The sequence below is a fragment of the Panthera onca genome, chromosome C1, assembly GCF_046562875.1.
Source record: "Panthera onca isolate mPanOnc1 chromosome C1, mPanOnc1 haplotype 2, whole genome shotgun sequence".
Taxonomy (NCBI): Eukaryota; Metazoa; Chordata; class Mammalia; order Carnivora; family Felidae; genus Panthera; species Panthera onca.
In genome coordinates, this window is record NC_138346.1 from 59,338,042 (window position 1) to 59,365,387 (window position 27,346).

At 34.6% G+C, this 27,346-nt stretch overlaps 1 protein-coding gene across 1 annotated transcript in view; it reads left to right on the forward strand.

The window, feature by feature from the left end:
- The window catches only part of OLA1 (Obg like ATPase 1), a 170,917-nt gene extending 143,865 nt beyond the window's left edge, over window positions 1–27,052 (forward strand). The window contains exons 8-11 of the mRNA XM_060621750.3: window positions 20,096–20,236; window positions 20,925–21,021; window positions 23,076–23,198; window positions 26,544–27,052. Of these exons, the coding sequence (XP_060477733.1) occupies window positions 20,096–20,236; window positions 20,925–21,021; window positions 23,076–23,198; window positions 26,544–26,645 (463 nt within the window). The 3' untranslated portion in view covers window positions 26,646–27,052. The remainder of the gene's footprint in view (window positions 1–20,095; window positions 20,237–20,924; window positions 21,022–23,075; window positions 23,199–26,543) is intronic.
- The last annotated feature ends 294 nt before the right edge of the window (window positions 27,053–27,346 follow it).

Consider the following 27,346-nt stretch of genomic DNA (forward strand, 5'->3'; position numbering starts at 1 on the left):
TTTTTAAGTTCAGCAATATTAATTCTTTGTGTAGCTATCAAAGATTATGTCTACAATGTAGCATTAATATTGAACATCTTGATATTTATGTAATCTACTACAGACCCTAATCTCTTTCTCTTCACAAAAGGCTGAGCTTCTTGCTGGAAAGTAGTTTGGTTATGATTTTCACTATGAAAACAGAACAGCAGTTTTTCAAACTTTAGTACTAAGTTGTATTTCAAAGGACTTGTTTATTGGCCAGGTGCTTTGCTTTTGTTAGCTACTCAGATTTTGATCAGTGAAGTAAACTCATTTATCTATTCACGTGCAGTTGAGTAATTTAGAGAATTACAAAGAATGATTGGGGGGTTTTGGATAAAAGTACTGCACCTGTAGCTTAAGTTTTATAATTGTTAGTTTGACTATTATTTGCAGTGATCATAGTTTCATACAGCTTTAGAAAACTACAATGCAAAAAAAATGGGTACTTAATCTTTTTTATGTATGAAATGTTTTGTTTGTAGTCATTGAATTTGGTTTAAGTTTACTAGATTGGGGTGAATCAGTATGAATTAGACTGCCTGAACTTCAGGTGTGTGTTTCTCCTAAAAAATAATTTGCTTGTCATATTTTTCTAAAAGCTAATTAATTTTGTTTTTGTAAAAACTACGACTACTGGATTAGGAATAGTTATATTACGTTATATGTCAAAATGAATTACAGTCCTCAAATCATTTTTAGAAATTGCCATTTTAGTAGCTGAAAGATAAAGACGATTTTCAACAACCAGTATTAGTTAAGCAGTTCACAGCCAACAAAAAAAGTAGTGAGGTATTTGATTCATTCTTACATAATTGTATGGGTTATGTACCTAGCTTAACTGCTATTCTTTATGGAGAATATTGAAATGCTCAGAAAATTAGAGAAGACACTGGTGAAGCATTTTTGGCTAAGTTCCTGCTCATTTTTGCTTCAAGAATATTGTAATATTGAACTTTTAAGAATAAGTTTTTGGAAGTAGAGCACCAAACTTACGCCAACTCTACCTATGATCTTAAGTAATTAATTCTAAGTTTCTGGTATAGAATGACCAGTGAACAAAGTAAATATCCTATCAGAAAACAGAAAAGATGAATTGTCTCTAAGCACTTCTGGTCATTAGAATTCTTGTTATTCTTCTAATAGCAATTAGTGCCACTCTTTTTGGAGATTTATCTCAGTGAAGATTTTTAGTTTACACTGATATATTTGAAATATTAGTAGTAGCAGGGCATAGATTAATCTAAAAAAATAGAACATTGAAGAATTGTTTGAGGCAGTATTCTGCATTAATTCTGTTTTTAGTTTGCTATAAGATCTAAAGAAAAAACTGTATTTGTTTCCATTTAGCAGCAAATAGGAAACACAGAACTCAAAATTCTACAAAGCGCATTTTCTTACCCTCTTTGTGTTTAAAAAGAAAGAAACCAGAGGAGCATGTGCAATGTAAGATTGTTTTGCATTTTTGTTTTTACATCACCAGATTAAGTATAATGAAACCCATCTGCAAATTGTAGGAACTACTCCTTGGTTTTTGTCAAGGACTGTAGTATGGTTTTTTTCCTTCTTTTTCTTCTACAGTTTTTTTTTTTTTTTTAATTTCAGCAAGATATACAGAAAATTAAAAACCTTGTCTGTTATAAAGTTTTGTTTGAGCTTTTTAAACTGAGTGATTAGCAGAAATAATGACCCTGTCAGCCTTAATCACATTAAAATGTGGTTAACATCATTTAATTTTTTCCACTTAATATGCAAAAATTTCCAGTAGATTTGCAGTGAAGGCCATTGAAATTCCATTAGAACAAGAATAAAAATTTCAGGCATCATTTATTCAGAGAAGGAATAAAGGTCTCGATTGAGAACTGCTGAATCTTTCTATTAGAGACACTATGAATCATTACATTGAATGTACCGTACATTTCGATAGACCTGTGTCTGGCTTTTTAAATGGTTGCAAATCATGTTTTCTCTATTTTTCATAAGGAGAAGTAAACTGGAATTGTATAATTTTATAAATATCTGAAAGATTACTGAATGTTTTATTTTGTACTTTATAAGTCTGCTTAAATTTTAAATAGAAACTTATTTGTGCCTGAAAAACAAGATAATGAAAGAATTAGTTATTTTAACATGGAACAAACTGCATAGCTGATCCACAGAAGGGACAGGTTTTGTCTTAAATAGTTATTTTAATATATGCTAAATAAGAAATTTAGAATTAAGAACCAAATGACACTAACTCTGTCCCCAAAGTTCATAGCTTATCATTTGTCAAGCTTCAGCTGATAGGTTATGCTGCATTAGCTATGTATGAAATAGAATGGAAGAACATTTTATGGCTTCTGGTATTGTTTATCCTTTTATGCTCATTTTTGATATTTATTTGTTGTGATGTATTCATAGACTAAAAAGTAGGGAAAGCTGAATTTTATTTTAAGCAATTCAGAAATGCCTACTATATATACTTTCTTTAGCATTTTTGCGTTTGCCAGTATCCTATAAAACTTCCATTGTATGGAATGTTTCTTCCTCATTAAAAACAAAACAAAAAAATAAAAAAACAACAACAACTGTTACTGTATATACCTGATAAGCGGAAATGGTTTTCTGGAGCCATTCCTATCTCTCGGGTAATTAAGTAATTATACAGTGGGGTGTGTGTGTGTGTGTGTGTGTGTGTGTGTGTGTGTGTAATTTGTATTTTGTTCCCAAACCATTTGAACCCATTATATAATTACACTGTGTGTACTTTGTAGTAAAAATACCATTGGAAAATTCATCAGGGAAAGTGTTCCTTGCATGTGCCGCTCACAGTGTATGAACTTCTCCATCCTCACGTGTTTTTCTGTGTCTGCAGAAATCTAAGAACACTTAATTGTCTGCTCCCCTTATTAACCACACCCCTTCTCCTGACCATGGTTGGCCCCAGTGGCCTTCTCAGAAACACCTTCCCTGACTACCCTGTCTAGAGACATCTCCTAGACTCCCTTTTGTTCACAGCATCACGTGTATTCACTTCAGAGCGCTTATCACAAGCTATACAATCTTGTTTATTTGTCTGTCTTGTGAAAATTTAAATTCCAGGAGAATAAGGACTTTGCCCGTATTTTCTGCATTTTGTATTTTCAGTGCTTGAACCTGGACTCAGTAAATACTGTTGACTGAATAGCTGGCCAGATGAAATGGGTTGAATGTATCCCTTATGTTTCAACACTGACTTTTAGTCCTCATTACTAGAAATATGTAGATCATTTGAAGTCTGTCTATGCTAGTTAGATACCTCTAAGGTTTAGAGTACAGGTAAATAGACTATGCCAGGGGTCAGCACATGTTCTCTGTTATGGGTTACATGGTAAGTATTTCCAACTTTAAGGACCACACAATCTTTGTTGCAGCTACTCAGCTTTGCTGTTAGACTGCGAAGGCAGTCTTGGACAGTATGTAAATAAATGGGCATGGCAGTGTCGATATTCCTTATGGACACTGAAATTTGAATTTCATATAATTTTACTGTCACAAAATTTTCTTCTCTTTTTTTGTTGTTGTTAAGAAATCATTTTAAAATGTAAAAACTGGCCACCTGGCTGACCCAGTAGAACGTGTGCCTCTTGATCCCGATTGGGGTTGTGAGTTCGAGCCCCGTGTTGGGTATAGAAATTACTTAAAAACAAAGTAATTTTTTAAAAAATGTAAAAACTATTCTTAGCTTGCAGGTGATACAAAACATACCATAATTTGCTGATCCTGGTCTATGTACTTAGCCAAAGACAATCTTTCAGTTGTGCATGTGATTATGTATCCCCATTCACCTTCATTTCTCCTCTCTCTCCTGCATCATCAGTTCCCCTCCCCCTCCCCTGGTGGATGTTTCCTGTCAGCATATAAGCTTGCTGTTATGTCTCAGTCTTTAGAATAACTTATTTTGACCCCATATTCCTTTCACACTACAGCCTATTCTCCTCTTCCTTGAGTTATGTAAATATTAAATGAAATTACATATGTCAGATGCCTGTCAGTTCTTCCTTTCCTTTTAAAAGAAATGTGGTTTTATAGTAGTATTTTTTGTATTACTTCGTTTGCAGATTTCTCTTCTTTAAGGGAAAACTAGTGTGGAAAATATATCCTGAATAATATTTTTCTTCAATGCGATATGACCCTCATGGTATTGGGGGGAGAAGATCAATAATAGATGAAAATATGCTCTATTCTGTGTACCTGTTTCTATCTTTCTGTCTGTGTCCCTACCAGAATAAACTGTCTTTAGAAACTTCATGACTTTCTCTTCTGCTTGGCTTTTGGGTGGCAGGTATATTAGCTTTTCACTTCTAATCTCTTTACTGATTTTTCTCTGTGCCTGCCATGGCTCTTCCTTAGGGATTAGTGATTGAATGACTCTTAACCTTTTTCACTTCTCTCTGTACTCTACCTTTAACTCTAACCTATATGCTGGTGGTTCTCAAACTTTAGTGTGTGGCAGAGTCATCTGCAGCGTTTATTAAAACATAGATTGTTCGCCTCACTACCAGATTTCTGATCCAGTAAGTCTGGGAAGGGGTCTGAGAACTGTCACGTCCAAAAAGTCTGTAGGTGATCCTGATGCCGTGGTACACGGAGGTTAGGCTGAGGAGTGCCGCTCTGCTAATAATTTGCAAATTGGCCTCCTTAGTTTCTTCTCTTAGTCCTTTTCAAGTTTCATTATTCCTAACTGTCAACAAAAAATCCCCACTTGGCTATTCCATTATCATTATTAAGCTTAAGATGTATAAAACTAAACTCCTTATTTTTTCCTATAAAGCATCCACAGTGGAATCTACTTCTAAACTTTCCTCTTTGTTAGTGGTACTGGCACCCTTTGAATCTTTTCAGCTTAAGTTCTTCATTCTTTAAATCATTTTAACATATCTTCTTTCATATACCATATTCAGTTAATCACTGAGTTCCATTTTTTTCCCTTCTAAATCTGGCCCTTATTCACCCTTTTCTCTTTATTTTCACTGCTTATCAACTAAACCTAAAACCTCACCACTTCATGTCTGAGTTATGTAACAGCCTCCTAGCTTATTAGCCTTGACACTGTAGCTTCTTTTCATGTGCAGGGCATTCTCATTTGCTTTAAAAAATTTTTTTTTAATGTTTATTTATTTTTGAGAGAAAGAGAGACAGAGCGTGAGCTGAGGAGGGGCAGAGAGAAAGGGAGACACAGAATCCGAAGCAGGCTCCAGGCTCTGAGCTGTCAGAACGCACAGAGCCTGACACAGGACTCGAACTCATGATCTGTGAGATCATGGGTTGGTAGTAATAAACAAGACAAGTATTTTTTATGTATACTGAGCTGAAGTCGGACGCTCAACCGACTGAGCCACCCTAGAAGCCCCTCATTTGCCTTAAACAAATCACTGTGCCATTTTCTCAGTCCACCATCTTTCCTTGAAACATAGGAGAGTATCTTCACAACTTGGGATAGGCAAAAATCTCTTGGATGAGTTACAGAAAACACTTATAATAAAACACTTATGACTTCATCATAATGAATAACTTTCCTTCATCAAAAAACATTACTAAGAAAGTGAATAAACTAGCCACAGACTGAAGAAATATATTTATTACACATATATCTGACCAAGGAATTATGTCCAGAATATATTGTTAAAGTCTCTACAAATGAACAATGTTATGACCAATTACCCAATTTTAAAAATGGGCAAAAGTCTCAAACGTACACTTTATGGAAGAAGATACATGAATAAACATGAAAATAGGTACTGGGGCACCTGGATGGTTCAGTCAGTTAAGTGTCTAACTTCAGCTCAGGTCATGTTCTTTTCAGTTAGTGTGTTCGAGCCTCGTGTCAGTTTCTGTGTTGACAGCTTGGAGCCTGGAGCCTGCTTCAGGTTCTGTGCCTCTCTCTGTCTCTCGCTCTAAAAAATAAACTTAAAAAAAAATATTTTTAAAAAGAAAACTTACTAGACCTATCCACTCAATGAATCAAACTCCAATGAACATCGACCCTGTGGTCTAGTAATTCCAACTTCTGGAGTAAAAATGTATGCTCATATGTTATAAATGTTCCTGTTACACAAAATAGTAGCAGCCTTATTCATAATAGTCTAAAATTAGAAGCAACTTACATGTCTATCAGTAGGGAAATGAATAATTGTGCCTATTTATACCCATAAAATACACAGAGCAACATGGTGAATCAGGAGTGGGATTGGGTAGAAAGGGCCATAATGGAAAAAGTAAAGTTTTAAAAAACCACCATTGGTTCCTTGTTTCCTATCAGATGTATATCAGTATACATAAAAAATACCTAGATGAACTTGGTAAGGCTGACTTGGTAAGCTCTGTGACAACAAGGACCATGTTTGTCTTGTTTATTACTACCAACCCACTGCTTTGTTCTCTCCCTCCCTCTCTCTCAAAATAAATAAAGAAAAAGAAAAAGAAAGTATGCTTCCTACTGTTTTACCTCAAATCTATTTCTTGTACGATATTTGCAGCCCTAAATAATATTTTGCCCCTTCTTAGACACTGTAGGAATATCACTCAGCTATGATTTTAATGAGTAGCAAACTTGCCATTTTTTATACAGCAGACAGGACAATATAAAGAGGAAAAGAAATCTCTTTAAAGATATTTTGATGTGGTTAGTCCTTAGACCTGCCTTATCAGATAAATCTGATTAATAGCCAGAACACAGATGCAACACAGTTTTATGTAAGAAATTAGAACCGAGTTGAGGTGTTTAAAAAAGACAGCAGTTGTCATTTTTATCTTTATAAGCTAATATATGTTGAGCACCTACCATGTGTCAGATACCATACTAAGCATTTTACATGTATTTTCTCATTTAATCTTCATACCAGCCTTGCTGTTATTATCTCCATTTATAGGTGGGGAAACTGAGACTTCAGAAAGTTTCTATAACATGGCTAGGATTCCTCCTGTCTGGCCCCAGACAGTGCTCTATAACTATATTCTGTACTGCCTCCCTTAGCAAAGGGATTGCCTGTGGGAGTTCTTTAATTATAGGATTCCTTTCATTGAAATAAATTAACTTTTTTTATTTACAAAAATTCATTTGGCACACAATGTCTTGTCAGTAAAATAATGGACTATGGCTTATTATTACTTGTTAGGACAAAGTACAAGCTATGAAACCAACTACAAGTTTTGGTAGATGTGATTCTTTTCCCATGTTGCCCAATTACTCCTTTTCTTGTATAAAAATATTCTTCTCTTAAGCCATTTGGCATACCACTGATAAAAGTCACTTCATTTCTCATCTAACATGGTTCTATTTAGCTTCTCTGAAAATATATGTTAATAAGAATAATTGCAGGTACCTATTTGCAGCGATTGAAGTTTACATAAGAGCTCTTCTGTTTCTTCGTGCTTCTTGTTTCTCCTCTGTCCCCAAATCCCTTTTCTCCACAGATACATAAACAGTGACTTTCCCTTTTTTACAGTGACTATTTGCCTTGGGTTTGGGTCCTTCTGTGTTGGTTCTTTTATAAAATTTACATGAACCCCACATGGTAAACTGAGGATTTCGATAAACAGGATCATGAGGGAATGGTCCCTTTTGTTAGATTATAGAAGCACCCTACAGAGGCTGAATTCAGAACAACTTCAGGAAGAAGGATCCATTTAGGAAAGGAGGTCTGTGCAAATGGACTCTGACATACACACCCATATTTGTCTTTCCCTTGGTGGTTTCTTACATTCTTATTGGCCCCACAAAATTCCAGCTCTATCATGAGTAAAAACCCCTTTCCTTTTCTGCTTTTCCTGTTATAACTAAACCTGAAAACAATGTTACAATTGAAAAGACAATTAAGTGTATTGGTTTCTGTTTTTCTGAGATTTCTGATTTAAATGAGGCCAAAATCTTCTTTTGTTGGGATTGTGGCACCCCCTCCTCATTATGCCTGTAGCACATTACTTCCCCTATCATAACACTTATTATGCTCCTTTACCCCCAGTACCCCCTTTTTCAAAGTGTAACTTTGAAAGATCTAGCGTAATGCTTACTAGTACACATAGTTGCTTAATATATATTTTTTCAATCATTGTGCTTAAATTCTTTCCCTTCCAGTTATGTCCCTATCTATAAAAGGTTGGTGAGACAAGAGTTCTTCCTAGAAATACAGACCTGATTTTTTTTTTTAGACCTGATTTTTAAAAAGAACTCTCATTCTTTATTCGCAGGTAATCTAATAGTATTTTTAACTCTACAGTAATGATTAAGAATGACCCCATTCACTGATAGGAGAGAGCTAAGGTTGGGAACTAACATTTGAAGGCCTCTTATGTTCTAGGCACTTTAATACTAACATCAACCTGTGAGGATAAGTATTGTTATTTGTGTTATAGGTGATTAAACAGAGGTTCAGGAAACCTAAACGGCTTTTTTAGGATCTTGTGGCTAGTGTGCAATTAAGCTGAAATTTGAGTTGATCTTTGCCTTACTCCAAAATTTCTGTTTTTTCTATTGATCCCTATTCTCTCTAAAAGGTCAGACATCATAGGATCATAATGTACAGAATATTAGCATTTTTGTTATCTTTAAAATCTAAGTTTAGGCTTTGGGGTTTTTATTTTTTAGATAATCAGTGTACACGAAATTCTCCCTTTTAAAATACACAATTCAGTGGGTTTTAATGTATTTACAGTGTTGTGCCACCATCACCACTAATTCCAGAACATTTTACCCCCAGAAGAAACCCTGTGCTTATTAATAGTCATTCCCCATTGCCTTCTCTACCTAACCCCCTGGTAACCACTGATCTGTTTTATGTCTATCTGGGTTTGCCCATTGAGGATATTTCAAATAAGTTGAATTATAGAACATGTGGCCCTTTGTGTTTGATGGCTTTTACCTCGTACGTTTTAAGGTTCATCCGTGTTGTAGCATGTATCAGTACTTCATTTCTTTTTATGTCTAACTTACATTTCATTGTATGGATATACAACTTACTATTGTCCATCCTTTTTTTTTAACTTCTTAAAAAATTTTTACTTATTAAGTAATCTCTACACTCCACGTGAGGTTCAAATTTATGATCCCAAGATCAAGAATCGCATGCTCTTCCAACTGAGCCAGTCGGGCACCCCGATTGTCTATCTTTTTAGTTATAAACATCCTAATGGTTATAGAATGGTATCTCATTATGGTGTTGATTTGCATTTCTCAATAATTAGCGATACTGAGCATCTTTTCATATGCTTGTTGGACATTTCCGGGAGACATGGTTGCCCATTTGAAGTTGGGTTTCTGTACTTTTATTACTGAGTTAGTTGTAAGTTATAATTATTGTTAAGTTTTAAATATACACATTCTGGCTGCTAGACCCTTATCAGATAAATGATTTCCAATGTTTTTACCCATTTTATGGATTCTTATTTCACTTTCTTGATAGTGTCTTTTGGTGAACAAAACTTTTAATTCTGATAAAGTCTAATTTATTTTTTTGTTTGGTTACCTATGTTTTACATGTCCTATCTGAAACACTATTGCCTAATCCAAGGTCATGAAGATTTCCACCAGTTTTCTTCTAAGAGTTTTATAGTTTTAACCCTTACATTTAGGGCTTTGGTTCATTTTTCTTTTTGTTTGTAGATGTCCACTTGTCCGAGCACCATTTGTTGACTATTCTTTCCTCGTTGAATTGTTTTGGTACCCTCGTCAAAAATCAGTTGACTGTAATGCAAAGATGACAACAACAAAAAACAAATAACGCAATTAAAAATGGGCAAAAGATTTGAATAAACATTTCTCCAAAGAAGATATACAAAGAACCAACAAGCATATGAAAAGATGCCAATATCACTAATCATTAAAGAAATGCAAATCAAAGCACAATGAGGTACCAGTCATCTCACACCCTTTAAGATATGAGCACTATAAAAGAAAACAAAATGTGTTGGCAAGGATGTGCAGAAATGGTAACCTTAGTGCAGTATTGGTGGAAATGAAAACCAGTATGGAGATTCCTTTAACAATTAAAAATAAAATTAGCATGTAATCCAGCAATCCCACTTCTTGGCATATATCCCAAAGAATTGAAAGCAGAATCTTGAGAGATATTTGCATACCCATGTTCATTGCCTCATTGTTCATAATAGTCAAGAGATAGAAGCAACCCAGATGCTTATCAGTGAATTAATGGATAAGCAAAATATGGTATATACCTGCAATGGAATATTATTAAGCCTTTAAAAAGAAGGAAATCCACTGAATTGTTTTGATGCCCTTGTCAGAAACCAATTGACTGTAACAAAATCAACATCAAATAACACAGTTTAAAAATGGGCAAAGGCTTGAATAAACATTTCGACATATGCTATTATGTGGATGAATCCTGAGCACATCATGCTAAGTGAAATAAGCCAAATCACACAAGAGAAAAACTATATGATTTTACTTGTAAGAGGTGTCTAAAGTAGTCAAATCATACAAACAGAGAGTAGAATGATAGTCACCAGAGACTGGGGTTCGGGGAGAAATGGAAAGGTGGTGTTCACTGGGTATAAAATTTCAGTTTTGCAAAATGAAAAAGTTGTGAAGATCATTACACAGTAGTGTGAATATAGTTAACACTACTGAACTATACATTTAAAAATGATTAAGATGATAAATTTTATGTTTTTCTTTTACCACAGTGAAAATTGTTTTATTATTTTATTTTATTTTATTTTTTATTTTTTAAAATTTACATCCAAATTAGCATATAGTACAACAATGATTTCAGGAGTAGATTCCTTAGTGCCCCTTACCCATTTAGCCCATCCCCCCTCCCACAACCCCTCCATACCACAATTAAAATGGTCTTAATCAATTGATTATGGGTGTATGGGCTTTTTGCTGAACTCACACATCTGTTCCATTGATCTGTATGTCTAGCTTTATGCCAGTGCCACATAATCTTAATTACTCGACACATAGTTTTTATAGTAAGTTTTAAAGGTTTTTTTTTTTTTTTTTTTTTTTAGCGTTTGTTTATTTTTGAGAGACAGAGACAGAGCACGAGCAGGGGAGGGATGGGGGGGAGGCGGGCTGGGGGAGACACAGAATCTGAAGCAGGCTCCAGGCTCTGAGCTGTCAGCACAGAGCCCGATGCAGGGTTTGAACCCACAAACCGTGTGATCATGACCTGAGCCAAAGTTAGACACTTAACTGACTGAGCCACCCAAGTGTCCCTAGTAAGTTTTGAAATAGGGAATGGCGAATCCTTCCAGTTTGGGGTTTTGTTTGTTTTTTTCAATATTATTTTGGCTAGTCTGTCTCGGCCTTTCATTTTTCATATGAATCTTAGGATGGGCTTGTCAATTTCTGCACATAAGGCAGCTGGAATTTTAATAGAGTGCGTTGAGTCTGTGGATCAGCTTGGAGAATATTGCTGTCTTAACAGTATTCAGTCTTTGACTGCATGAGTACGGATGTCTTTCCACTTCAGTCCGTAATTTCTGTTAATGGTACTTTGTAATTTTCTTGTACAAGGACACTTCTTTTGTTAAATATGTACTTCTGAATGTTCATTTACCTAATCTGTAGATTAACTTTCAATTTAATTCATTCCTATTTGTTGATCTGCCCAGCACCTAACGAGCATCTGTTTGTGCCAGGCACGGTTATAAGTGGTGCTGGGGATACTGCAGGGAACAAAGTATTTAAAAATTCCTTGCCCTAATAACTGGGTAAGCGGGTTCACCAGTGCTGGGTAGGAGAACATAATAAGTGCTATGGAAAAAAAAAAATGAGGTGAGGGAATAGAGAATGACAGAAGAGGAGAAGAGAGAGGTGTTTTGTTTTGTTTTTCTTTTAAAGATGGTGAAAAGTAGTATTTAAGCAGAAAGACTTTAGCACTTACACTTGTTCAGCTTCTGGCATATGCCATAAAATGGTAGTTTGCCATCTAAAAAGGATCTACTCATTGAACTTTAGAGTTGTTAAAAACAACAGAACTTTCTTCTGATGAAATCGGATGCAGAAATTCAACATATAAGAATGATGCAGCTGTGGTTGAAATGCGAGAGTGGAGGATCTACAGCCTCCATGTTCCTTCATCTCTTTCCACCCTTTTGTCTCCTAGCATCTTGGGAGCTCCTTTAGAGAACCCAGAACATACTGAAAACTACTCATCAGCTTGCAGATTAGTAAATTAAAGCTAAGAGGCCTTAAGTAACTGCCCGTAGTCACTCAACTAGTTATTAGCCTAAAGCTCTTTCCATTTTATCATCCATTCAGAAGATGATTGAACATCTACTGTGTCTCAGTGCTATGTTGGGAGAGTTCTGTGGATATATCTGGGAACAAAAGACAGTTCCTGACCTCAAGAAGTTTTTATTATAGTGGGAGAAGAGAAGAAAATAGGCAATCTATAATACAGGGTGGAACGTGGTAATAGCGTCTGTCTATGTGGAAGCTCAGAGAAGACTCTGCAGGAGCAGTTTTCTTAAATAATAAATTGGAGTTTGACCAGTTACTCATATACTTAAATGAAGATAATCCCAAAACGTGGTCATTATCAGTATCAGGATGCTTTTAACTATAAATAACAAACACCATTCTAATACATAATAATAAGACCCAAGGTAATATGTCTCTAGGGTTGCTTAATTCAGTGTTCCTGTTTAATTCAAGGTTGTGATATTATTATCAAGAAGAAGGGTTTTTCTCCTCTTTCCCCACTTCGGTTGGTCACAAAGTGGCCCCTAGAATTCCAGGGTAAGATCCAGAAATAGTGTGCAGTAAAGACGCCCATCTTTTCTTGCTTAAGAGCCAAAGAAACCTTTCAGAGTCTTTTTCTGAAGCCTCTAGGAGGCTTCCCCTCATGCCCCATGACCAGAACGGGGTTCCTATGCCCATTCTCAAACCAGTTGCCAGCTAGAGAATGGGATTACTATGGTTTTCTCCAACTAATTAGGATTCATCCTGCTGTTTCCTCCTGTCTATTCATTGAAAGAATTTTTTTGTAAACAAAGCCTTTTTGCTGAATATAGATAATTGCATATATTATCTTTTTTTTAAGTATGTTAAGAGTTAAAGAAATGTCAGAGTCATGGTGAACCCAAAGTGTTAGGATAAATATATCCCAATTTTTCTAATTTGCTTTTAAGGTTGTCTCCTTGTCATAGCACCTATCGTTTCAGTTTCTTCATAACCTTCCAGTTACTGCTAGAGTCAGAAATCTTGTTAATCCTTGAACCAGAGAGCCTGGAACCTGGTTTTTATTTATTTGCTGCAAAAGGAATGCCCATTTCTGTAGACTTTATTTCCTTTTATGCACACATGGACACACACACACAGACACACACATGCTTAGATGTATACAAAGGCCATCTTACTATGGTGACTGCAGAAAGAGTGGAGTTTTTCAGACAGTGGTTCTGTGAGGTCCTTATAGGGAACAATTTGTGGTATAATATCCCTTTTACTTGATAAGAATTTAAATTTCACAAAGTCTGCTCTGTAGGAATCACTTCTTATAATTTGAATCTAGACTCCAAAGTTAACTTACTACAGATGTTTTTCCAGGTATTGAGGCTTATTAGAATAAGAGACGTGTAATCATGTCTTACACAGTAAGAAACTGTGACCATATAGTAATTCTGTCTAAAGTAATTATTTTTACTGTGAATTTGGAACTTCATTGACATTGCAGGGGATTCACAGCAGACCTTTTCCTTACACTTCCTGAAATTCTAGTGACTTTTTTCTCTTGTGGTTTTGAACCTGAAAGATGTAAGCAGGAATTTTTTTTATTATTCTCCCTCCTCTCATATCAGTGGGATAGGTGGTCAGCATCTGCTTAGTTGTCTGTTGGTCTGAGGAGTTATCTCAGACATTTTCCCCCTTTCAGTTAATGTGCTGTTATTTTCAAAGTCCTTTAGTTCCGTGCTTCTGAAAGTTTAATATATCTATGAAATACCTGGGGATCTTGTTAAAATGCAGATTCTGAAATTCTGCACTTCCAATAGATACCCAAGTGATGTGACCATGTTCTGAGGAACAAAGTTATAATTGTTCTTCTGTACAGCTCCATGAAGTCAGACAAGAACACTGAAATTTGAAGTCTGTTGCATACATCAAAGATGGGGATCTCTTTTGGAACAGGGATTAGGTTTTTAGACACGAATCAATTAGACTAAAGTTTACCTTTTTTTGGTATTTCCTTTCTCCCTCCTTCCCCTCCGCCCCCATTGGCTTCCCTATTCTAGTAACGCCATTCTAATAACTTTATTGAAAGAATTCTAAAGAATTGGGAATTTTGGATTTTCTGGAGTTAACTTTTTGGCCTTGAACAAATACTGCTTACAGCATATATTTCAGTTTGTATATTGTTTGTGGTATTAATTTTAGTATTAATAATTCTAGTGTCATTTATTGCCATTTGTGAAAGAACTGGATTAATCAGTGTTTCTGTCATCTTTAAGAGGATAACCTTACCTTCCGTGAGCCATTATTTCTTTTTTTTTCTTTTCTTCTACAACACTGTAAATTGACATTAATTTGCAGTGATTATGTTTGGAAAATGGAAAAAAGGAATGTGATATTTTAAAGTCATTTCTTTGGTACTCTGAGCAGTTTTAATAGAAGAGAGAGTAAACCTGTAAGGCAGGGAGACTAAAATGACCTCAGTGTTTATCAGTGCCCCCTGGATTTATGGTACATCCATACCATGAACAACATGAGAGAACTAGCTTAGTAAAGGTCAAGTCCTTAATAACATTGACTGAATGATATTAAGTCACTGAATGAACCAGCCCTAGATCCTCCTTTGTGTAAGTTGCATCATTTTCTGAATATTGACATATGGTTCTTGGCTAGCAGTCGGTCAGAAATAAGATATTACTGCTGATTTTTAAAAAAAGAAAGAAAAAAGTAAGACCTAGATTCACAGAAAATTATGTAGGTTGTATATAAGGACCTAATCCTATCATATGTAACAGTTTTAAGGATTTTAAATATACTTTGATGTTGCAAACTAGAGTGAACAGATTGGAGAGAGTTCTCATGTTCAGCAAAAATACCATAAATGACAATATAACTTGGCTTTAGTGCTGGGTTGAGTGATCTTTAGTAGCTAGGATGCAGTCAAATGGCTAGATGGACATGAAGTATGGAAAAAAAGTTAAAGTTCTTATGAAAGTATGTTAGAGAAAACTATTTCAGGAGTTTAAGTTGCAAGAATTTAGTTATGTAGAATATCAAATAGCACCATCGAGATTGTCCTATTTCCCATTATAAAGGTAAGTATTGTTTTGTGAAACCTGTGTCAGTTTGGATATGTGTATGAAAATAATATGTCTGTGCACCATATGTTTGAATCAAGTATAAAATCTATTTCTTCCTGATTGCATATATTATCTTTTTTTTAAGTATGTTAAGAGTTAAATGTCAGAGTCATGCAAAAAAGATGGTGGACTGAGCCAGTACAGGAGGCTCCCCTCTTGTTCCTCATGTATGGAAACACCAGAGAAAATAACCAGACGAGGATGGTCTTGATGATGATGTGGTATTTTTAGAACACACAGAAGGACTTGAAAGACAGTAAGGGGTTTTCTGGGTGCCAAAAACAATGAGGAAACTCAGTGAGAGTAGAGAGTAAAATCAATAAGGTATGGCTCTTGAGGAAAACCCAGCTAATATATGGCCTAGAAGCCTTGGTGGCCATAGGAATAAGAGTCCAGGCATGGGCCCTGGACTGCAGGTACCAGAATGAGGCTCATTCATAAAAGCTTAGAAAAAGCTATCCTTTCCATAATCAGGTGCTAGAAAAATGCCTTCCATTCCCACCCCTTCCAGACAAAGGAAGAAACTGTACTATCAGGAATTAGAGACTAGGACAGAACTATATGAGGTAGGAGGCCTTAATTTGCATTACCAATAACCTAATGCAGAAATAACTAAGCCTTAAAATGATCCAGAGCCCGTGACCCTCCATAGCTCTTTCCTGGAAGAATAAGCGCAAAACTACTCCATAGATAGATCTCTAAACATGGGGAAGCAGACTCCCTTGGAACTTGACTGCTGCTGCCAAATGACCACACACAAATGACCCAAACGGCACAGCACATACAAAGGAACCAACTGTTGTGAGAGGCTGCTTGCAGGTGACAAATGATGGGGGGCAGAGTTTCACCCAAGAAACCAGAAGTAATTAGAGCAGTCCGAAAAGAACTTTTAATCTGCTTAAAATAGGGAAAGGGACTAAGAACTCATTAAATAAGAGTAAAATATTCTTAAAAAGAGCAGGTAGATTTGAAAGAGAAACAAATAGAATTTTTAGAAATAAAATTAGTATCTGGGAAAAGAAATACAAGCAATGTAAATAAACCCTAGGAAAATCAAATTATGGAATCTGGAATTTCAAGACTTGCTGAGAAGGTCAGATTATAAGAGCAAAGATACATTTGAGACATGATCTTTTGGAAATCGAATACTAATTTAATATTAAAGATCTTGTTCTGCCAAACAGTCTAACCTCACAACCTGCCAGTGTATCTCCAAAGCATCATCCTTTTAGTCTTAAAACTCCTCGTCTTTGCTTTGTCCCCTTGCTATGGAATCATTACCAGAGAGAAAAATACAACTAATGGCAATTCCTTTTTCCATTTGTCACTCATAAGACTTTGGGGAAATCAGCGTGGCTCTGGCTCCTTATCAAGAGAAGGGTGGATCCCCTTGCAATAATCTGGTTGTATAAATTTGCAAAATGAACATTATCAAAGTCTTTACAGCTTAACTCTTTGGGAGTGTAGTGTCTTTACTGTTTTGTCTCTCCTTATATAATTTGATATTCTGTGACAGTTTCATCATCATTTTCATTATTTTGGTCTCTAACAATTGGATAGTGTTCTTTAGACATTTGTTAACGTTGTATATGGAGATTATTATTCAGTCACTTTGACAGAATGTACTTGAAACTGTTTTTCTGGTGGTGGTACTGAGCTCAACTTTGATTTTTCATATCCCTCTTGTGCTAGTAGCACACATTTTTTAGATGACTAACTATAGTTTGGGGTATGGTTTGTAGCAATAGAATAGACATTTTTCTGCAAAAGGTAACTGGTCCCAATGGGGTTCAAACTTGTGATCTTGGCCTCATTATCACACTTTTGTAACCATAAGACCTAATAGATATATTATATGTATTTCAGTCTATAATCTTAAAATTGAGGACTATGTTTTCATTACCGAAGGCTTACTTCAAATATGTAATTAAAAATCACTTTGGGACATTTCTCACTTTTGTTTGATAGTAAAAGTAACAAAAGTAAAGCAGACAGCCAAAGAACCTAACTCACTTTTCATCTTCCCTGTGTTTTCTATGACAGTGAAAGTCACAAAAGTGAAGCTTGCAGGCAAAGAGCCTAACTCACTTTACGGAGAGTGCTCCGGTACCTTTTTCTTTTAGTGAGGCTATAGCAGGTCTGATGTCAGTCACTTTAGAGACCTTTAGACCTCAGTGCTCATTTATTGCTAAAATGTACCAGCTCTGCTTCTGCATTATGAAGATCATCTGTCAACACTTTGAGATATTCTCCTTTGTTATTAAGCTTGTGATGCTCTACACTGTCAGGTTTTTTGCCAATTATAGTTAAGGTACAATGGTGTATTCACCAGATCAAAGTCTCACATTGGCGGTAGAGGAATGATTTGTAAGTCTTTATTCATCTGAATTGTACAATAGAACACCTGAGGAATGCAAATAATCCCTCTGAGGATTCTGCAGGAAAGGCTGTTAAAATGACAGGGTAGAACTATTGTTATTCTGAATTGATGTTTTAGCCTAAGTAATTATTTCTTATCTTGTTGTTTCATAACAGTTCTGGTTTTATTAGTTATGTTGACCATATTTATGAAACAAAATGTGTATTATATTTTTATATTATCCTCTTACCTGGGCTTGTTTTATTTCATTTTCAATGAATACACACACACACACACACACACACACACACACACACACACACACTTGATTCTGACTTGTATAATAAACGTATGTTATTAAACCATATCGTTTGTTTGAATAGTATAAGTCTGTGAAGTAACTTAGAATCTTATAATGTTCTTATAGGCAGAAGTATATCAATTTAAATTTTCCCTTTTTGGGGGCACCTGTCTGGCTCAGTCTGTGGAGTATGAGTGTGCAATTCTTGGTCTCGGGCTTGTGAGTTCGAGCCCCCCATTGGGTGTAGAGATTACTTAAAAGTAAAATCTTTAAAAATAATAATAAAAATAAAAACAGATTTTCCCTTTTTTCTTTAACCTGTCCTTCATAATTTTGGATAATAAAATATCTGGTTTGGATTTCTTATTTTAAAGGACACATACTTTATTCCAAAATAATCTTAGGGATTGTTCCATTCTTTTAGGATGTGACCAAAGGAAAAAAAAAATTAAGATCAGAAACCACTGATAACATATTAAATAAGTAAATTATAGGTTAGCCTTATATAACAAACATGTACAAACTGCTGTATGTAAACATGTACAAACTGTTGTGTGAATACTTCACTCCTTTATCCCATCCTAAATCCTACTCAGTAGGCTATAGTCTTAATTTTATAATAACTCTGATCCCCTGTCATTTTCTTTGATAGGTGAGTTTTGATGAATTTGTGGTCCAGTTCTTGTGTTTCTAAGGTGGCATTTACATTGATTATTTAAAGGATACCTGCCACAATTTTTTTTTGCCATAATAGCTATTAAAACCTTGGTCTAAATTTGGGAGACTAGTAGGGTTATGTAAGACTTGTATGCATTAACATTTTTAACATAAGTTTCTATGACATCTATATTCACTTCTATACTAAACCCTGTTCCAGAGTCATAGGCATATAATCTATGATAATCTGAGAATGAAAATAATAGTAACTACTGTTATTATTAACAGTTATAATAATAGTAATACCATTTATTGGAGGCCAGGCATTACTTTTCTAGGTTCATTACAATATAATGTGTACTATAATTATCTCCATTTTTATAGATGAGGAAACTGAGGCTTAGAAAGTTTCAGTAATCTTGGGGCACCTGGGTGGCTGACAGCTCAGAGCCTGGAGCCTGCTTCAGATTCTCCCTCTCTCTCTCTCTCTCTCTCTCTGCCCCATCCCTGCTCGCTCTCTCTCCCTCTCTCTCTCTCTGTGTGTCTCTGTCTCTCTCTCAAAAATAAACATTATTAAAAAGAAAGAAAGAAAGTTTCAGTAACCTGCCCAGGAATTAAAAGCTAGAATCAGAACCTAGTTAATATATTCACTATACTTCTTCATTTTCTAACTACTGCTTTGCCAGAATACTCCATGATTTGGAAGAAAAAGAAATCATTCAATAACATCCTTTCAGCAAACACTTGGTATCTATTCCCTAACTGATTTGGCTTTCTAAACCCTTTGTGATTAAAGGAATGTATTTCCTCTGCAGTTCCCTTATTTGTGGTCCTACAAAAGTGAGATTCGTTAAGAATGGTGTGTATATATAATCAACTAGGTTTGTAAATCTGTGTTTCTGGATATGTTTGTCTTGATTAGCAGAAATCTCCCTCACAACCAGGTGTAACTGTAAGCTTTTGTTAGTCCCAGAGGGAACTGAACTAGGCATATAAATATCTGGGTGGAACCAATTATTTATTTGACAAAAACTTCACAATTAGCTGGCACTTTTTAGGTTATGGTTCCTATATAAACAGAACTTGACGTTTTTGCTTCTTAACATTTTACTTCGTAAAGTAAGGAAAATAATATAAATCATAAAATTGAGGTTTTCAAGGGCACAGGTGTTAATGCTGAAAAAATTTAGTGTAAGTTTAAAAAGTTTTATAATATTTGTATAATAGTTTGTATTGAAAATGTGCTAAAGTAAAACTAGATTACAGTAAAATCTCATGGCATATACCTGAAGCAATTGCTGCCTGTTAATGCCTTGACCTTGGAAAGCTATACACAAAAAGATGGCATCATAAAACCGTGCAATTCTTATGAATATGTATGTGCTACTTGATAATAATGAATGTGGTACAGTCATGCATGCACTACAAGATAATGTTGTGCCCTTTTTTGTCTACAGGTTGATAAAAATTAAAGAGTGGGTGGACAAGTATGACCCAGGTGCCTTGGTCATTCCTTTTAGTGGGGCCTTGGAACTCAAGTTGCAAGAATTGAGTGCTGAGGAGAGACAGAAGTATCTGGAAGCGAACATGACACAAAGGTTAATTAGCATTCATTTTCCCTACACTTTATTATCAACTATTTCCTTGCAGTAATTTAATTGCTTGCGCTGATAGAATAATAAATGACAGAGTAATTACCATTATAAAGAGGGAATCTTCTCCTTTCTTTACCATGAGACAGAGTGAAAAGATTTATTTTAAATTAAGTTTTTAACTGTCATCTGTCATCTCTGTACAGTGTTTTAATTATAACATAGGTATTAGTTATGTATATTTTTGAGAAGGAATGATCGCCAAAACTCTTTCGTCATGTTCAGTGGGGGAGGGGAAAGGGTGAATCAGTTGCCTTAATTTTTTCTGAGTAACACTAATATATTGTTTAAACGTTGGATTTCAGTCAAATAATTTTGCTTTCATGACCCATGTCCTGGAAATAATTAATATTGGAGGAAAATAGTTTTAGGATGGGTAGATCAAATTTTTCTTTTTTTTTATAGTAAACAGTTCGAAATGATACATTCAGACTAATATAATTAAAACCTATTTTAGAAGGGGTTTCTAGAAACAGTTACATGCTTTCAGTCCTCTTCAAGTGTATTATGAAAGATGAATGGTCATTTACTAATATCTTTAACATTTCTGCTTGAAATGAATAATTTTAGCTCTATACTGATCTCTGGCACAATCAACTTATATGTTGAGTGAATTTGTTTCATTTTATTTCAGCGCTTTGCCAAAGATCATTAAGGCTGGGTTTGCAGCACTCCAACTAGAATACTTTTTCACTGCAGGCCCAGATGAAGTACGTGCATGGACCATCAGGGTAAGATTCATACTTATTCATCAGCTATATCCAGTTCCACACTATTGAATTCAGATTGATATCACTGACTTTGAAGTTTGTCATGGTGGCGGTTAGCTAGTCATTACAGATGAGGTTTTTGTCCAGGATAACTTTAATTATTTGTGAGCTGCTGAACAGTGAAAGTGGAGCGGCATTGATTGAGGCAGGTAACAATTGATTCTGCCTATTACATAGTCTGAATTTCTTCATCCTGTAGAATCTGTCTACCCTCCTCCTGTGGTCAGAGATAAGACGCACCAGTATTGTGCTTGCTTAATCTGTGTGACTGGGTTTGTCTGCAGTGAAATTGATGTTGCTTTTCATTTTGTATTCGCTAAGTTTGTTTGGGTTGCGGGTGGTTCTTTCCTCCTTTGCTTTGCTCGGATTACATTTTCAGCAATAAAAGCAATATGACATCATTATGCTCTTCATAGATACACAGTTGGGCTCAAAGAGCTAAACTCAATGTGTAATAATTCATGCTTTTTTATTTGAATTCATAGAAGTGGTATTTATTTTTGCAATGTTATATATTCAGTCTTTCTTCTTTAAAAATGTGATATGTATTTTAAATATTGATGTATACTGATTACGACCAGAAAGAATGACTAATTTATTCCCAGAGGACAATAGAAACTGTGAACTGTAATGGCTTGCTTTTAAATGTAAATATATTGTAATATGGTAGTTACTACTTAAAAATATTTTGAAATATATGTAGTCCCAAATAGCATTACAGGATATAAAAATAATGTCAGAACTTTTAGAAATACTCCTTGTCTTATGGATTCTTCCATTATGCTTTTTTTAGTATATGCTCCATGATAAATTTTAATGCTATTTTGATTTCTGTTTTCACTGACTATCATAATTTATCATTAGATTTATTTTGATTTAATATGGGTAGAATCACAGAGGCAGTTCAATGTAACGTTAAATGTGTTGTGTGAATGAGATTCACTTTTTATTCCTTCTCCTCTTTGTAAAGAAATGTTTGATTGACTTCTAACCAAGGTCCTTTTATATAGACTAAGAAAATAATGTCAAAGCAAATCCAAGTTGGTAAACAAATTGCCACGGTTTATTTTCACTATATATTTTAAAGCCTTTAAACTTCCAAACTTAAGTATATGCAGCAGGAAAGATAACATGTTCTGGGCTTGAAAATGTGAAAGCTGGTTTATCTTAAGACTGATTGTAAGTATCCATGATTTAATGTGCTAAGATATTTAGTCAGGTAAGCATCAGTGAGTAGCCATATTAACCCAATACATCTTTTATTGTAAAAACTGTGCTTTATTGTGTCAGACTCCTTATCACTTTAACATGCTTTATTAAGCAGCCTTTAGGTCACCATTATTTCTCAAATTTCTTTCCATGGTTGTGTGTGTCTGGAATGTATGTCCTTGTAATTTAACATATGGAGTAATTATAAGACATTTTTCTTCCCATATCAACTTGAATTTTCCTTCCTGATGGTTAGAGGCAGACTGTATTATGTTAAATGTTTGGAAATTTTATTACTGAAATTTTATGAGAATTTCAAAATTATTTGCTGAACATAGATTTTTATGATTTGTTGGAAATGTCTTTAAAATGTCCCTTTGTATATTGATTTTTATATGTTCTTTAGATGAGCTGAAATTTTAAGGCTTTTTATCTTTTTTAAACCTTTGATAATTCAGCTTGAAAGTTACTTTAAAATCCTTATTTTTTTTTCCACTGTGAAGAATAGAAAATCGAAATGAAACCTACACCCAAACTAGACCACTGCATCTAAATCAATAAAACTGGATGACTGTCAGGAAAAACAAAGCCATGCTTCTTTAATATCTACTGATCTGTCTGTGCTAAAATCTGCTGCACAGACAGTGCCCAGTGTTCGCATTGGACTAATTGTATATCTGACATTTTAACTGTGATATTAAACTAAGTTTAAGTTGAACCCAACTGCAGATCAGAGAAAAGAAACTCTACGCTTACAATCAATCATCTTAAATGCAATTAGTTTTCTCTGGTCTTTCTTCTCAAAGAAAGGGACGAAGGCTCCTCAGGCTGCAGGAAAGATTCACACAGATTTTGAAAAAGGATTCATTATGGCTGAAGTAATGAAATACGAAGATTTTAAAGAAGAAGGTTCTGAAAATGCAGTCAAGGTAAGGAATTATCTTCTGGTTTCATATTTTATAATCTTTACTAATATAAAAATACTCATTAAAATGAATGATAGCTGTCTTTTAAAATGTGTGTCAGGGTTTAGTATTCCTGTCAGCTGATTGAAGAGCTGTTGCTGTTTACATGCTTTTAGATAATTTTTAAAATGTGTGAATTATCAGTATGTATTTGTGGCATTTTTCTAAAACTGAAAATAAAAATAATTTTAAGTAATTATAAATAATTTCAAAGAATTTGTTCACTAATGGCCAAAGGAAAATTATACTTTTTACATTTGAATATCTAAAGTAAAAGTAGTATATATATGCTCATGATCAATTCAAGGAAAGGGACAGAAATGTAGTTAATCAAAATCTGTTCTTGCTAAAACTTCATAGTTGTACTTTTTTTTTTTTTTTTTAAGATCTTTGGGAATTTGATTTGCTTTCTCAACACTAGAGGGCAGGTCCAAAATCATGCTTTATTTTAGCTAATAAGTATAATTTGATTTGCAACCACTAACAACGAAGCAGTGCTTATACATGAATAATAAATGATTTTTTTTTAACGTAAATTCTGCAAGCTTAGTTTGGCTTTATTAGGTTTTACTTAGCAAAATCTAATACTGTGTCATCTGTAATTGATAAATAGGTCAAGTGATTAAACTGACATTGTAGGAAGGCTTCTTTATCTTTCATTTAATTCGGTATTTGAAGAATACCATAGAAAATATTAAGAAGTTTAAAAGGTCTCTCTTGTGTTTACTGTTTGGTAATTTGAAAGGAATGCAAAAAAAGTTTGTTTCAAGTTTAGTTTATTCTCATTGGTAATCATTGGAAAGATCATACTGGACAGCAGGACTTTAATAGAACTGTTGGAACCCCAGGAAGAAGAGGGAAAAATCTTGGTATAATTGGTTCAGTGTAGAGTGAGAGCCCCATTTTGATTTTTAAGTGGAGTGAAAGAAGTTACATTTTATAACTAAACAAAGTCACTAACTTTTTAATGGTGTCATTTGTATTGATAGGTACACAAATACTGAGATTGAACTTTGTCAGGAATGCTAATCAGACTTGAAAAATCTCAGATTATTTTTCAACATGCTACATCATGTTGGCATGTGTATTTTTTCATGAAGTAAAGATGATTAAGGATGTCTTTCTAGTACTAGAATTCAAGAACCGATGCTTCTTTTTTATATTCTATAAACATGTTTTACCAATCCTTAATCAGTGTCTATGTTGTAATAAACTTGAAAGATACATAAGTTGGGAATGCTTCCTTGCACTATACAGAGAAACTTTATCATATATAATACAATAATATTTCTTGCTTGTAGAAATGCTTAACACTTACTGGAAGCTTTTATATTATAAATTAGAAAAGAATGACCTCTGGCTTTTCAGCTTAGAATACCATTAAGTATTTTATGTGGTTTTTCATCACCAAAACTAATATTTCAGAATTTGAACTCCAAGTAAAGCATTTATGAATTGCATTATGCTCTCTTTTCAACAAATATTTACTTGTATATTATCAAGTAGGTTTTACGTTTGAGAGCAAGATTGTGTACATGTGTATGTGTGTATGTGTGTATGTATATATATATATATATATATATATATATATATATATATATATGTATTTCTAACACCAGTGCAGCATAACTAATTTAATGCCAGTGCTGTGAACTATATACTGAATAGCTCTGTGTGGGCTTTGTAGTCTACAGGGATATCACATTATTAGCAATCATATCTGCTTAGGCAAAGCTGGCTTCTACAGATGGCTGCTTTCAAGTGCAAATGAACTGGTTAGACGTGTCTTGTTTAATACATACTCAAGATTCACAAATGGGTATTGATTTTTTTTTTCAACCAGTGTTTCTGATAGCAGTGGAAATGGATTAAATGGTCTCTAGAGAATTTAAAGGAACACTGTCACCTTTAATTAGTAGTAAAGTTGAGTGTTAACAAAGTATATAAACTTACATTAATATGTCATGTCAATACGTATTTGATTTAAATTGTCTATACTGTTTTATAACAGGGGGCTTTAGATTCTCAAAATAAGTAGCATATGGCCTTCAATATATCACATGTCTTTACAGAAATCATGTGAATGTGGGTATGTGTGTGTTTATGTGTATATCTATCTGTATCTTTTTAGAATGTTAGGGTATCTTGGTTTTTTAAAAAAATGGTTCCATTTTAATAGCACATTGTTAGTAGGTGATTTTTAATAAGTAGTCTAGACATTTGAAAATATGCTTACTAGGGTTCTGTGATCTGGTTTGTTGATTTTAACCTCAGATATATGATCTTTGTTAGTGTTGTGTCTGATTAGTATAATTGTACTTGACTTTGAACATTCTTATCAACATCCTCAAAGAGAAGTACTAATCTTGTTGGGCAAAGGTTTCATGTTCTCAGTAAATTCTAGCAGAGAGAAAATACTTTGGAGAATTTTTCCCAAAAGATCCTTGAGTTCTCATTGTTGAGTGGTCGATGGTGGGGTCCTGTGGGACTGTGTCAGTTGTGTGCAGTGTTAAGTGTAGATGCTGAAGAGCCTGTTGTGCTTAGGGTGGAGTGTGTGTGCTGCGCCTGGGGTGAACCTGGGTCCCTGGAACTGCTGCTTGTTTGTATTAGAATTACTGGCGGATTGCACTTGGGGATCTGCATGCCAGCAGGTGGAATCAGTTGCTTTGCCGACTAATTTACAAGTGGGAGAAATATCTGTCTTTGCAGTTCCAACCTGTTAGAGTCTGCTTGTAACTAGGGCCGTTAGTCAGTAAACTTCTTTGTGATGAATTTTAGTACACACTACTCTGGTCGTTGTCAAGACTAAATAAAAAAAATTCAAGGAAATAATTTAAAATCTGTACATTAAAATTGGTAATAGTCTCTCTTGTAGCAGACTCTTTGGCATCACCAGTATCACCAAATATTTTCCTTAAGCAAATAAAGTAGCTTCGAACTAGTTGTCTAGTCTTCCTGCCTGGTTTGATCTGTTTTGTTACAGTGACTTGCCGGATGTTTGCAGACACATCAGAAATGTACCATAAACAGCATGTAATGAAACTTAATGATATTGGTATAATTACATTTATGTACCAACAATTTAGTAGAGAATACATTATGATTATGTACATATGGAAAATCTAGTTCTGCCCAAATCAGGAAGACTTTGCTTCTCCTAGTCTAGTTTTGAACTTACATGTTTTCCTGTATTTCTTGTTGTGTTTAATATGACCCAAGAAGTAGAATACTTTTTGCATCTGCTGCTACCATTTACCTCATGTATTTAGTTTTAAAATAACCCATTTCCTCTCTATCTCCTCTTTACAGGCTGCTGGAAAGTACAGACAACAAGGCAGAAATTACATTGTCGAAGATGGAGATATTATCTTCTTCAAATTTAATACACCTCAGCAACCGAAGAAGAAATAAATTTTAGTTATTGTTCAGATAAATGTACAACTTCCAAAAAGGGATATGATTTTTTTAAATTAAAATTTCTGAAAACTGAGGGACAGATACAGTTGGGGGATGGGAATCTTCTAAAAACAGAATTATTTTTGTTTTAAAATTAAAATACTGTGTACCTCCAATGAAATGCAAGTTCACTAAATGTGAACAGCTTTGCTTTTCACGTGATTAAGACCCTAGTCCAAATTGTAGAGGCTTTTCAGGAACCATATTACTCTCATGATACTTCATTAATCTCCATCATGGATGCCAAGCCTGACACATTTGACAGTGAGGACAATGTGGCTTGCTCCTTTTTGAATCTACAGATAATGCATGTTTTACAGTACTCCAGATGTCTACACTCAATAAAACATTTGACAAAACCAGCCTTGGTGTGTTTGGGGATGTCTGTATTGACTGACTGTGGTGTGCTGAATGCGATACGGCACCTGGTGGTTGCTGATTACAGAATTTTAAGGCGTGTGTATGACACAGTAACTGGCAGTGTGGGGCAGCTGCAATTGTATCTTAAAAGTGAGTCTTTCACGGGAATCAGAAGAATAGTATACCAGGGATTTGTCTCAAGAAAGTTAATTAATTTGTAGATGGACATTTTTTTGAAAGATGATAGCAATGACGTTACAAAGGATAGACCATAGATAGACCGTGACCAAAAAGAA